This window comes from Elgaria multicarinata, chromosome 14, assembly GCF_023053635.1.
Source record: "Elgaria multicarinata webbii isolate HBS135686 ecotype San Diego chromosome 14, rElgMul1.1.pri, whole genome shotgun sequence".
NCBI lineage: Eukaryota > Metazoa > Chordata > Lepidosauria > Squamata > Anguidae > Elgaria > Elgaria multicarinata.
In genome coordinates this window covers 29,915,834-29,930,257 of record NC_086184.1, presented here as the reverse complement: position 1 = coordinate 29,930,257, position 14,424 = coordinate 29,915,834, and the positions used below count along the sequence as shown (strand labels likewise).

Genomic DNA, 14,424 nt, shown 5'->3' with positions numbered 1-14,424 from the left:
TCGTCCTCGTCCTCGTCCTGAGCCCGGAGCGCAAGAGCCGCCTTGGGGTAAAAGGCCACGTTCAGTCCCGCTTGGAGCAGACGCGTTGAAATGAATGGGGGCTGAACTTCGTCACGACTAACTGCAGGCCCATGCATTTCAATGGGTCTACTCTGAATCAGGCTTCTGCTGGATTTTAAAAAAAAAACCCCCGGTTTCCTAAGGCACCGACGGCTCCTTCTCGCTCGCTCTGACGCGCCTCCAGCACGGAGAAGAACGGCGACCGCCTTTCGTCCAGAAGAAAGGCCGGAAGGCCAAGGGGCTGCGGCCCCCCGACCCCCTCCCGCTCCGCCTGTTGCCTCGGCAGCCCCGCGCTCTACCCCCGACCCCCACCCGGGCTCCGCGGGGCTTTTCCGTCCACGTCAGGACTCTCCCGGGAGGCTCCGCCGCCGCGCTCGGCGCCTCCTCCTCCTCCTCCTCAACCACGTCCGTCCCGCTCGCTCCGCTCCGGCCTCGCTCGCCGCCCGCCTTCCCTCCACCCAGCGGCCGCCCCGGAGAGGCCCGGGCACTCGGTGCTGCCGGCCGCGGCGGCTTCTCGGGGCGCCCCCCACTCCCAACACGGCGATGGCAGCCCGGCAGGCCAGGGGCGCCCGCTTTCGCTGCCCGGTTCGCGTCCGGAGAAACGCGCGCCGCGAGCGTTCCGGGGAAAGCGCTTCTCCCTCCCCCGCTCCTTTGGGGGCAGACCGGGGGAGGGCGCTCCCCTCTCCCCCCCCACCCCGCCGGGGGAAATCTGGCGGCTCGCTGGGCCCCCCTCCCGGCGGCGCCCACTTACCAGGTAGTTCATCTTCGCGGCCCGCCGCGCGCAACTGGCGCGGCCGCAGTGCCCGGCCGTGCGTGCGTGCGTGCGCCTTAACGCATGATCCCGCTAACTGGCGGGCTGGCTGGCGGCGGTGGCGGCGGCGTCCCCCGTCGCAGCCGGGCCGACGACTAAGGCAGCGGCAGCGCTGGCCGAGCGAGCTCCTGGGAAAGCAGCGAGGGGAGGAGGAGTCCACCCGGCCCCCTTCCCGGCCTGCGGCCGCCGTCATTGGCTGCCCGGGAGAACAGGAGGCGGCGCCCTCGCCGGGCCAAGGGACGGGGCGGCGAAGGCCAGGCCGGGCTGCCTCCGCCTGGCACCGAGCGGGATGGAGCGGCGGCGGCCCGGTCCGTAGGGACGGGCGGGCGGAGAAAAAGAGGCGGATTGTCTGCTCCCCTCTCTGCCGCGCAAAGCCACGCCGCCGCCAGGGAAGAGTCTTTTCGTGCTCGCGTCCCCTTCGATCTACACCAAACAGGATATAACACTATGAAAGTGGTTTGAAAACGGTCTGTGGAGCGGGTGTCCTGGGCCCCAACAGTGGTCAGTGCACTTCAATACCGTTAGAAAGCAGTAGTGTAGATCCTGGTCGGGCAATCCCAGGAAATGTAAAGCCGAGCAGCGCTTTCGTTGCTTCTAGAGCTCGCCGCCGCCCCGCCCCCCCGCTCTTCTCCCCCTCCTAAATGCCAGCGGTCAATCCTGAGAAGTGGGGAGGGAGAGAGGTGTGTCAGAAAAAGAGCGTGCCTCTGAACATAAGCAGAATGGTCTAAGCTGCCAGGCTTTTTTTTTTTTTTGAGATACCGGGAACAAAAAAGAGGGCGAGTTCCCTGCTCTTGCGTTGTGCCAAGTAGTTCAGGGCTCAATCCAATGCATGTTTATACAGAGAGAAAAAGTCCTACAACTCCCAGCAAGCTAGTCCCTTAAAGGACTAGCTGTGAGCTCAGAAATGCCCAATTCAAATTTCTCCTGGGTCTTGAACAAGCAAAGTGGCCCTAGGTAAGGGCCCCCTGCTGCCCTCCACTTCTCGCCTACCTTTTATAGTATGGGGATAATAATATTGGCCCACCCTACAGGGATGTTGGGAGGATTGCTGAGATCATGTGTAAGAGGCACTTGGAAAATTTAAAATGTTATATATGCATTTGTTGTTGATGGGCCAATAGAAGTCTTTGCCTCCCTTATTGCTGCCTTGCGCCTTTGTTCACAACTCATCTCCACCCTATTCCCTCTAAATGCAACTTCTGAATCATACAACATGTCTCATGCAAAACAAGCATTTTTCGGTCCAGATATAGCCCCTGAATTCACTTCAGATTCCAGTCCTAGGGCAAATCTACACTAAGCAGGATATAACACTTTGAAAATGTTTTGAAGACGGTATAGGGAGTGTCTCCGGGGCCTCAACAGTTGTCACTACTGTTATAAACCGTTTTAAAGCAGTAGTGTAGATCCTGCCCAGGTCAGTTGAACAAATGATCTGCTGAGTGTGCCCTTTTCCTTTCCTGTGAAATGATGTGGTCTTAAAGGTTTGCTCTACGTGTCGCCAATTATTATGATTTGTTGCTATCCAGAGCTTAGTGCACTTCACTCACCTTAGTAAAGGGTGAGGCTGACTCTTTCTAAGAGCATCATGTCTGTACAAGGCTTTTATTATGCGCTAGTGATTCCTCACTTGTGGTAGTTTGTGGGTTCTTCACATGCAAACTACGCGGTTTGCATCGTCCAGGTCCTCTCCCGTGCCTTGCAACCGGGCTTTTTTTCCCCTAATGCGGAAAGTCTGGGGTTTTTTGTATAGTATTATAGAAACGTCGTGTGATTGTGCAATTCCACTATACCACAGCACCACCTAGTGTTTGCATAATGGAACATACGTATAGAAAGGAAGAGAGAGAAAACCTGGGGGAACTTGTAAAGAAGTTTGTCTTAATCCCACAAAGAATCTGGAAGCAGAAGCCCAGAGTGTGCAAAAACATTAGCATGGTTGTCCCGAGTATTGACTGTTGGCCTGTGTTGTTATTGCATAGATGGGGGAATGAAAGAAAGTAGCCGAAGGACAATGGCTGCCAGAGCAGAACCCTTCTCAGCATCCAGGTCTAGTGCTTAATGAAAGCTGTGCAGTTGCTGGATTGGGAGAGAAGGAGGCCAGATGGCCATCTTTAAGAGAAATCACCCCAAGCCCCATCAGCCACTATTCACATTTCCCTCTTGTGGCCTTTCAGGCATTCTCTTCTGCCAAGACTCTTGTTCATGCATTGGTTATTTCTCGGTTGGACTACTGCAACCTTCTTCTCACATCAGTCCATTGGTTTCTGTTCACCATTCTGCTGCTAAGATCATCTTCTCAGCTCGCCGCTCTGACCATGTTACTCCACTTCTGAAATCTCTTCATTGGCTTCCAATTCACTTCAGAATCCAATATAAACTTCTCCTGTTGACCTACAAAGCTCTTCACTGTCTAGCTCCTTCCTATCTCTCCTCTCTCATCTCACACTATCGCCCCGCTCGTGCTCTTCGCTCCTCTGATGCCATGTTTCTCGCCTGCCCAAGGGTCTCTCCTTCCCTTGCCCGGCTTCGTCCATTTTCTTCTGCTGCCCCTTATGCCTGGAATGCTCTTCCAGAACATTTGAGAACTACAAGTTCAACCGCAGCTTTTAAAGCTCAGCTAAAAACTTTTCTTTTTCCTAAAGCTTTTAAAACTTGATTTTGTTCTGACTTTATACTGTTAGTTTTACCCTACCCAGTACCTGTTTGGTGCATTCTCTTCCCCTCCTTATTGTTTTATTATGGTTTTATTAGAATGTAAGCCTATGCGGCAGGGTCTTGCTATTTACTGTTTTACTCTGTACAGCACCATGTACATTGATGGTGCTATATAAATAAATAATAATAAATAATAATAATAATCAACACAGGCAGATGTTCCTGGGCGGAGGCGGGAGAAACAAACCAAGAGAGATCCACCCTGTAGATGTGTTGGACTACACATCACCCCCCCAGTCAGCATGCCCATTCAATGATGGGAATTGTAGTCCAACACATCTGTAAGATGCCATGTTGGGGAGGGATTACGTACACGCTGACTTCCAAAAGAGCAAATCAACATTTCATGGATTGTACAACGTGCTTTGAACTGCATCTGGAAATAACCTGGAACCGCTGGGCAGCCTGCTCTGTACTGAACTCCAGGGAGTCCATATTCTCCAGTAGCATAAGGAGTTCCTTTTGCACCAGCCTGTTTCCAAATGGTATAAACAGGTTTGGAGCAGTGGTGAAGTGGAGCCAGGACCCAGAGGGCACTTGTTTATTCGCAGGGCGTTGATGTCCTCAATCACTCCCCTCAGGTTCCCTCTGAGCTGAATTGCCATCCAAACAACAGCTGGCAGGAAATGACTTTTCCCAGGAACCATATCTTGTTCCAGGGGCGTGGTCTTCAGTAAGGCTGTATTTTGCCTCGGTCCCAAAGTCTGAATCTGAGTCAAAGTGGGCTGATTTGGCCCAAATCTGGTTCGGGACCAGATTGGGTTGCCTCGTCTCAAAGCAACCAAACAATTTTTGGCCCAACGGCTAGCCTGTTTGCTTGCCCGTCCGCTGGACTTACGATTTCTTCTATTATTAGCTATAGTTGTTTATAGTATTTGTTGTAGTTGTTATTGTTTATTGCTTCCCACCACAAAAAGCAGCCTCAAAGCATTTTATACAGACAAATACAGAAATTAATATAATGGGGGGTAGGAACCCAAAATCAATATAAACCAAACTCAGCCAAATCATAATAAAAGCATAATCTAAAAACAACAGAATTTGAACAGCGTTCATCCACAATACACAAAATCTCCTCCCCACACAGCCTAGACTGAACACCCAAAAAACAGCCCACAAGGACTGGGCCATGTGCAGCCATGTGCAGATGCCCAGGGAAATGAGTACCTTTCTTCCCGGCACCAAAAAGATCAGAGCGTCATCACCAGCGCAGCTTACTCAAGAGGGTTCCACAGTGCTTGGTAATGTTCTGATAGTGTTGGGTCACCTCTCAAAGTAAAGCTGTTTTCCACTAGACTTTATCCAGGGCCGGATCTACACTACTGCTTTAAAGCACTTTATTACAGTTTTATAGCGCTTTAAAGCAGTTAAAGCACTTTATAACTGTTATAAAGCGTTTTAAAGCAGTAGTGTAGATCCGACCCTGAACAACTGGCATTAAATTGGAAATTGAAAAGGGAACATTGTAAAGGAAATTGAAAGAGGAACTTCAAAGCCAACTGATGGAAGAAGTTCATTTTTAGACTTGGTACCCAAACAATCTGTAGAACTTTGAAAAATAAGGCAAAGGACACTTGGAGAGCAATCTATAGGATAGTTCAGATTCCTGGATCTGAGGTCAACGACCACGCTCCAACCTCGGTGGCAGGAGTCCGAGCTCCCCTCTCAGCCAATGCAGAGAGAACCATGCTAGTCGCCTCTCCGAGATTGCAAAGGTGACCTCAGAGAGGAGGGGAAGGGGGAGGCTCTGTGGGCGGGGAGGAGCAGGGACCAAAGAATCCTCCGGCTTCCCCAGCCTCCTTCCCTCCTGCTCTGCAGAGCCCCAGCTAGATGGGCAAAAAGCCTGTCTAGCAAAAATGCAGTTTGGAAAGAACACAGAGGTAAAGATCGTCTCTGTGCTCCTCCCTCTCTGCATAGGATACTTGCCAGGATTGTGCCCTCCTTTGCCCTAGCTTACCACAGTCATTCACTTGTCAAACACCGTCACCAAGCTCGGTTTGCCTCCCCTTTGGCTTGATGGCCTGGGAGGCACCCAGTGCAAGTTACTCCATCTGTCCTTTGGCCTACCCCTAAGACTGGCCCTGGTTGTGGCTTCCACCCATCCCTTAGCTAGGGAAGCCCCATGGGCCAGGTTGGGACCCCAGGTGGGCCACTTCTGGCCCACAGGCCATTAAAATCAATGCTTGCTTTTAGGGCTGTGGAGGCATTTCCATGCCCGCTCCAACACCATGTTTGTAAAATGTTCAACCATGTTGTTGTGGTGGTGGTGGTTGTATTTATTTATATTCCACCTTTTCCCCAATACTGGGGCTCAAGGCAGCTTTACAAATTAAAACATGTAGTTAAAACAGATAGAGATATACAAAAAATGAAATAATAATTAAAGATGCTACAATATTAAAACATTTAAAAACATTTTTAAAAAACTTTTTTTTAAAAAAAAAATCCAATATATAAACAACGCATAAACAGAGGTCCAGACAACCCCCCAAAGGCCAGCCAGAAGAGAAAAGTTTTAGCCTGCCTCCAGAAGCACACGAGGAAGGGAGCCAGTCTAGCTTCCCTAGGAAGGGCGTTCCAGAGCCCCGGGGCAGCCACCAAGAAGGCCCTCCCCCATGTCCCCACCAGGCGTGCCTGTGATGGTGGTGGGACTGAGAGAAGGCCTCCCCAGAAGATCTCAGAGCTTAGGCAGGCTCGTAAGAGAGAATTCGATCTTTCAGATAACCTGGACCTGAGCCGTATAGGGCTTTATAGGCCATAACCAGCACTTTGAATTGTGCCCGGAAACAGACTGGAAGCCAGTGGAGCTGTTTTAACAGGGGAGTTGTGTGCTCCCTGTAACCAGCCCCTGTCAACAATCTGGCTGCAACTCTTTGAACCAGCTGGAGTTTCTGAACACCCTTCAAAGGCAGCCCCACATAGAGCGCGTTACAGTATTCCAATCGGGATGTAACTAAAGCATGTGTCACCATGGCCAAGTCCGACATCTCTAGGAACGGGTGCAGCTGGCACACTAGCTTTAACTGTGCAAATGCACTCCTGGCCACCGCCGAAACCTGGGCATCCAGGCTCAGGGCTGAATCCAGGAGTACACCCAAGCTGCAAACCTGTGTCTTCAGGGGGAGTGTAACCCCATTCATTATTATTATTATTATTATTATTATTATTATTATTATTATTATTATTAATTTATATAGCACCATCAATGTACATGGTGCTGTACAGAGTAAAACAGTAAATAGCAAGGCCCTGCCGCATAGGCTTACATTCTAATAAAATCATAGTAAAGCAATAAGGAGGGGAAGAGAATGGAAACAGGCACTGGGTAGGGTAAACAGGCACAGGGTAGGGTAAAACTAACAGTATAACAGTATAACTAACAGTCTAAAGTCTGAGCAACATCAAGTTTTAAAAGCTTTAGGAAAAAGAAAAGTTTTTAGCTGAGCTTTAAAAGCTGTGATTGAAGTTATAGATCTCAAATGTTCTGGGAGAGCGTTCCAGGCGTAAGGGGCAGCAGAAGAGAATGGACGAAGCCGAGCAAGGGAAGTAGAGACCCTTGGGCAGGTGAGAAACATGGCATCAGAGGAGTGGTTTAATATTAGCAATATTAAACGCGAAATTGTGGGAGCACCCCTAGTACAACACTGGAAAGATAAACCTCATAAAGATAAAAGATCTCTCATTTGGGGCAAAAGAAACAGTTAAGAAAAAGACTGATACAATCCTTTTGGAGGAAGGCAAAATGGATTCTCAGACTAAATACAGTTACTCCCTTCAGCCATAATGAGTCTCTTGCACATCCAGCACAAGCTGAATCCCTATTCCCTGATCTGCCTTTCAACTTAGTGTGTCATATGAACCATTCCTAACCTTGGTGGCTACTTCATTTATTTATTTTATTACATTTTTCCTCCTTAAGGAACCGAAGGCAGCGTACATAATCCTCCTCCTCTCCATTTTATCCTCACAATAACAACCCTGTGAGGTAGGCTGGGCTGAGAGTCTGTGACTGGCCCAAAGTCACCCAGTGAGCTTCCATGGCCGAGTGGGGACTAGAACCCGGATCTCCTGACTCCCAGACCGACACTCTAGCCCCTGGCTCTCCGCAGTTTAAACACGCTCACTAACCCTTTGGAGTAAAAGGGTTAGCAGTCTAACCATGGCGTCGCATGTTGTCTGAACAGGCCCACCATCATACCACGCCATAGCATACAACACATGACCCCCCCCCCCCGAGCAACACTCCCCAGCAAGACAGCATCAGGTGGGGAGAGCAAACCAGGAAGGGACTTCCAGCCCCCTCTGCCTACTCTCCTTGGCTCCGTTCTGCTCTGGCCTGCTTGGATCCACCGTACTTGGTCTGCCGTCCCGTCCCCCCCCCCCGGCTTTCAGCACAGCCTCCCGCCCCTTTTGAAGAGCTGCCCTCCAATCGCCTCTTGAAAGAGCACAATGGTGCCTCTTCAGTGGCACTCGACGTCGCACCCAGGCCTGCCCAGACGCTTGAGTCCCTGCCTTGTGAAGGAGGAGAATGACTGCCCCAGCAGAGACCCAGGCCCCACAAAGCCCCCGTTTGTTCTCTCCTCGGGCAGAAGACTCCCGCGCCGAGCAAGCCATGGGCCTGGAGAGTGGAGCCAACCGTCTAGCCACGGCTGAGGCTTCTCATTGCCGCCCATCCCTTGGTGTCACATCTGTTACCTCCTTAGGAGGAACGACACTCCCTGGAAGCACAGCAGCCTCTGCACCCGGCTGCCCTCCTCATTCTGGGAGAATGCTGCGGCGTTCATCGAGTTGCCTTCTGGCCCAGTCTTCCAGAAACTTAGGGGCTTTCTGGCAAGCCGAAGAGGAGGGACAAGACACTCTCAAGAAGCCTCCCCCAATCTGGTGCCCTCTGCATGCTTTGGACTACACCTCCCAGCATTCCTGGCCATTGGCCAGGCAGGCTGCAGCCAATGGAAGTTGAAGTCCACAACATCTGGAGGGCACCAGAATGCTTGGCTGAAGGATATATTCACACATGCTTTTTGGAGCTGCCCCAAATAGCCTCCAACGGTCCCCATTTATCAGGGCTGGCTATGCTTTTCTGCTCCAAATTTTCCATTGTTTAAAATGTGGGGACACCAGCGGCCAGAGCTGCTGTTCTTCAGAGTTCATCCCTGCGTCAGGTGTCGTTCTAAGAGCTAAATCTTGGGTGTGGGGCAGATGCGTTGTCTCACTTGAGGGTACGTCCATATGAGAACATGCATCAGAACACGATGGGGCCATGTAATGGGCAGTCTGCCATTTCATGCCCTTCCGCTGGTGAGGTTCTTTTGGCACGGCTGACGGCCTTCAAGGACTTCTGTGTTTTGTGTCCTTCTCTAACCAAATGAACAGCCACCCTTCGCTTTTAAATCTGTACAGATGCAGAGTAAACAGAGAACGCGTACAACTTCATGGAGAAGCGGCTGCAGCTGTACGTAATAATGTGTTGGGGTGGCTCAGCCTCCACCTGCTGCCTTCTAGATGTGTTGGACTACAAGTCCCAGCATGCTGGGTGAGGGTGCTGGGAGTTGCAATCCAACACATCTGGAGGGTATCACGTTGCTCTATGAGAACATTGCTCTAGTCTAGAGATCAGGGGTACTGAACTTCAGTCCCTCCCCTCCACAACAGCTGATGATCTGGTTGTTACCCATCTTTTCCACTTTTTGTGATATAAGAACATAAGAAAATAAGAAGAGCCCTGATGCTGGATCAGACCAAGGGTCCATCTAGTCCAGCACTCTGTTCACACAGTGGCCATCGGCCAGCCATCGGCCAGGGATGAACAAGCAGGACATGGTGCAACAGCACCCTCCCACCCATGTTCCCCAGCAACTGGTGCTCGAATACTGGAGATAGCACACAATTAACTAAAAGCCTGGCATGCCTATCATAAACCTTAATTAGTGGAGGCAAGAGCTTTAAGCTCTTCTGCAGGTCTACCCAGTCGAATTTTAAAATCTCTTAAAAGATTTTGAGATTTTAATAATGTACTGGTTTTATGTTTTTAATCAGTTTTATGTATTTTATATTTTGTATTCAGTGTTGTTCCCGCCTCGATCCAAAGGGAGAGGCTATAATTAAGAAATTAAAATTAAGCTAAAATATGCAGGTATTTTGCTCCACTCAGCACTGGAATGCAACCCCTGAGAACTTCTTCAAATCTAGGGTGACCATATGAAAAGGAGGACAGGGCTCCTGTATCTTTAACAGTTTTATTGAAAAGGGAATTTCAGCAAGTGTCATTTGTATGCATGCAGCACCCGGTGAAATGCCCTCTTCATCACAACAGTTAATGAAGGCAGGGCTCCTGCAGCTTTAACTGTTGTGATGAAGGGGGCATTTCACTGGGTGCTGCATGCATACAAATGACACCTGCTGAAATTCCCTTTTCAACACAACTGTTAACGATACAGGAGCCCAGTCCGCTTTTTCCTATGATCACCCTATCAAAACTGAATTCATCCCTCTGTGTGAAAGAGATATTGAGTACGAGGAGAGGAGAGGGGGGGCGTTACAACTACCCAACAGTGTCCCTCATCTGAGAAATGTTTATGGGCGTGCTCCTCATATACATGAGCATCCGGTCAATGCAGCACTTCTCTTATCCTGAACACTCTCCCAAGTGAAAGGTATACTTCTGCAACAGGTGTCCCAGCTGGTGAAGTGTACCTAATTTGCACATTATATTGGAGCAAATCCTCCAGCTGCACCTATTTGGCAGAGAGCCTGCTGGTACCAGATCAGAACCTGGCTAACATATGCTTATTTTCAAAGTTAGTCCTTGGGAGCCAGGTGTATATGAAACATTTAACATACTTTGTTTTGCATTCCTCACTTCCACAGGTGGTGAGGACTTTTAGGGGCAGCACTGTTTACCAGGTTTTGGTTTCTGGTTTATAATACTTGGATTTATTTACAAATAAACAACTTGGATATTGGTGGAGACAAAGAGTTTATGCACTCCCATAAGCACTGGTGTAGTAGAGTTAGGATTCACAGGGTCAAAGTACAAGGAGTTTTTATTAGCAGGAATGGTTACATCACCTGCTATCCTTCAAGACTTCCATGTTCGCTATGAGCTTAGCTGCAGTTTTCTCAGGAGCTGGGGTGGGGGGGATGGATTTTTCAGCACAACAATATAGACCCATCTGTTTACTCAGGCTTTCCCTGACTTGTGATTGACTATGATCCTGCTCTTTTCTACTGTTCTTTTCGTAACCCTCTTAATGTATTTATTATTTTATGTTGGTTTTACATTGGTTTTTACCTTGCATTATATTGTATTATATTATATTATTTATTTATTTAAAATATTTACATCCCGCCCTATATCACTAAGACCTCAGGGCGGCGTACAGATAAAAACATACAGTATAAAACAATAAATATACACAGTTAAAAGCAAATTAAACCATGATCCAAGTTAAAACAATATATAATTTAAAAGCAATAGATATGGTTAAAACAGTTTTTTGGGGGAAAGTGCTTAGAGATCTTGGGATATCAAGCAGTATAGAAGTAGATGCATTGGGACAAAAAACTCCAACTTCAAGTATAACCTGATGGGATCTGAGCTGGCCATGACCGAACAAGAAAATCTTGGGATTGTGGCGGACAGTTCGATGAAAATGTCCACCCAGTGTTCGGCCGCTGTAAAGATGGCGAACTCCATGTTAGGCATTATAAGAAAAAGAATTGAGAATAAAACGGTCAGTATCATACTGCCTTATACAAATCTATGGTGCGACCACACTTAGGATACTGTGTACAATTCTAGTCACCACACTTAAATAAGGATATTATAGAGCTGAACAAAGTGCAAAAAAGGGCAACTAACATGTTCAAGGGGCTGGAGCATCTCCCCTATGAAGGAAGGTTACATCAGCTGGGATTCTTTAGCATGGAATAAAGAAGGCTAAGGGGAGACGTTATAGTAACCTATGGCTGCGAGAGCTGGACCATAAGGAAAGCTGAGCGAAGGAAGATAGATGCTTTTGAACTGGGGTGTTGGAGGAAAATTCTGAGAGTGCCTTGGACTGCAAGAAGATCAAACCAGTCCATACTCCAGGAAATAAAGCCAGACTGCTCACTTGAGGGAATGGTAGTAAAGGCAAAACTGAAGTACTTTGGCCACATAATGAGAAGACAGGACACCCTGGAGAAGAGGCTGATGCTAGGGAAAGTGGAAGGCAAAAGGAAGAGGGGCCGACCAAGGGCAAGATGGATGGATGATATTCTAGAGGTGACAGACTTGACCTTGGGGGAGCTGGGGGTGGCGACAGCCGACTGAAAGCTCTGGCGTGGGCTGGTCCATGAAGTCACGAAGAGTCGGAAGCGACTGAACGAATAAACAACAAAACAAAACAAAATTATACATGGTGCGGAAAATGCACAAACTCACATGCGTACACACACACACACACACACACACACGCATGGATGGATGGATGGATGCTTGGCTCAGGGCCAGAGATTACAATCTCCCCACCCATAAGGACATAGGGGCAGCCCTTCCATGAAGCAGAACAAGGCACCTCCCTGAGGCAGCAAAGTGGGAGAAGTGGTGAATTACGCCCTCCCCCCCTCAAGAGCATCTTCCAGCATCACCACTGCCTAGGGTGACCATATTTGGGAAACCAAAAAAGAGGACACCTAGTGTGTGTGTGGGGAAGCAGCTTTCTGAGTCCTGCAGAAAGTACGTTATTCCCCCGCCACCTTAAAGAACCCGATTGGAGTGGAGGAGGGGAAAGGATTTCATTCTGCACCACCACCATCCACTCCAATTGGGGCCTTTTCTATAATGTCCACGAATGACCCACTTTCCCCTTTAAGACCTCAATTGGAGCTCGGGGTGGGGGAATGATGTGCCTCAAGAAAGCATGTCACTCCCTCCTGCCATGCTAATGGCAGCCTTAAAGAGGAAGGTGTGTCATTCCAGGACATTATTGAAAGTTATAGAAAATCCCCCCTGACACCATGGAAAGAACAAAAACCAGGACAAATCCGGGGAAATCCTGACAGTTGGTCACCCTACCACTGCCCCACCTCGCCCCGCCTCCATGGCTGCTCTGGAGAGCCCTGCTGGCCACTCTCCCACCGTGGTATTCGCTGCAGTGAGAGAGCGGCTAGTGGGTCTCTCCTGAGCAAGCCACCCCATCCATTTGCCACGTCGCATTTGCCTGTTTGCCTCAGGGAGGGCCACACAGCCACTTTTTCTGGCCATGCGGCTGTCCCCGTGGCAAGGCAAACAGAGGGCAGCCAGGGGCAACGGTAAGGTGGCCATAGCATTGGGGAAGGGGGTGGGATGTGGCAGCAAGCACCACATGTTCTCTCCCACCTCGGGGGGGCGGGGGGAAGAGAGCTTGCATCGGGGCGGAGCTAGGATTGCCAGCTCTTGAAGCAGCTCCTTTAACAGCAGCTCCGCCATCAACGCGCAGGGGATAAAGTTTAGCTCTGTGCCATGAGAAGTTTTCCCTGCTGATTCCTGCAGGTCACCTCTCTGCTGAGAAGCCTAGTATAAAAGAGAGAGGAAAGAGCACCACCGAACCGGTGGAAAAAATGAGAGCCGAGCTCTGGTGCTAGGAAACTATCTTTAATGATCGAAGAAATCATTAAAGATTAAAGAAAAAGATGGCTTCCTATCACCAGAGCTTGGCGCTCATTTTTTCATCGAGAAGCCTAGTATGTAATGAGTCCTCCTGTCCACCCCTGGCAACTCTCCCTTCCAGATGCTCACCGTTCACAACCTGTCATAGAAAGGGAACTACACCCAGAAACAGGGTTTACTCTGCAGTTTTTCCTCCTAAACCTTCTCCTCATCTCTCATTCTCTCTTACTGTCAATGATGTTACACTTCAGGAAGCTCGTAGTCTTGGCTTTATATTTGACTCCTCGCTCTCCTTTATTCCTCATATTGAAGCAGTAGCTAAATCCTGTCGTTTTTTCCTGTATAATATTGCCAGGATTCGATCATTTTTGTCTGCCTCTTCTGCCAAGACTCTTGTTCATGCATTGGTTATTTCTCGGTTGGACTACTGCAACCTTCTTCTCACTGGCCTTCCTTCTTCTCACATCAGTTCATTGGTTTCTGTTCACCACTCTGCTGCTAAGATCATCTTCTTGGCTCGCGGCTCTGACCATGTTACTCCTCTTCTGAAATCTCTTCATTGGCTTCCAATTCACCTCAGAATCCAATATAACCTTCTCCTGTTGACCTACAACGCTTTTCACTGTCTAGCTCCTTCCTATCTTTCCTCTCTCATCTCACACTATTGCCCCGCTCGTGCTCTTCGCTCCTCTGATGCCATGTTTCTCACCTGCCCAAGGGTCTCCACTTCCCTTGCTCGGCTTCGTCCATTTTCTTCCGCTGCCCCTTACACCTGGAATGCTCTTCCAGAACATTTGAGAACTACAAGTTCAATCACAGTTTTTAAAGCTCAGCTAAAAACTTTTCTTTTTTCTAAAGCTTTTAGAACTTGATTCTGATCTTACTTTTATACTGTTAGTTTTACTCTACCCTGTGCCTGTTTGGTGCATTCTCTTCCCCTTCTTATTGTTTTATTATGATTCTATTAGAATGTAAACCTATGCGGCAGGGTTTTGCTATTTTATTGTTTTACTCTGTACAGCACTATGCACACTGATGGGGCTATATAAATAAATAAACAAATAATAGTAGTAGTAGTAATAATAATAATAATAATAATAATAATAATAATAATAATAATAATAATGCAGGGGGGGAGAGAAGCAGCTTTCTCCTTATTTCCCCTCCCCCCGGACAGTCGGACGGGAATTCCTCTTTGGGGCCA

At 48.7% G+C, this 14,424-nt stretch overlaps 2 protein-coding genes across 2 annotated transcripts in view; one reads left to right on the top strand and one right to left on the bottom strand.

Annotated features, from left to right (window-relative positions):
- BCAR1 (BCAR1 scaffold protein, Cas family member) overlaps positions 1–869 on the bottom strand; it is a 61,246-nt gene extending 60,377 nt beyond the window's left edge. The window contains exon 1 of the mRNA XM_063141353.1: positions 812–869. Within this exon, the coding sequence (XP_062997423.1) occupies positions 812–823 (12 nt within the window). The 5' untranslated portion in view covers positions 824–869. The remainder of the gene's footprint in view (positions 1–811) is intronic.
- Positions 1–14,424, top strand: part of COQ9 (coenzyme Q9) — a 198,304-nt gene that overhangs the window by 52,513 nt on the left and 131,367 nt on the right. The gene's annotated exons all lie outside the window — the stretch shown is intronic.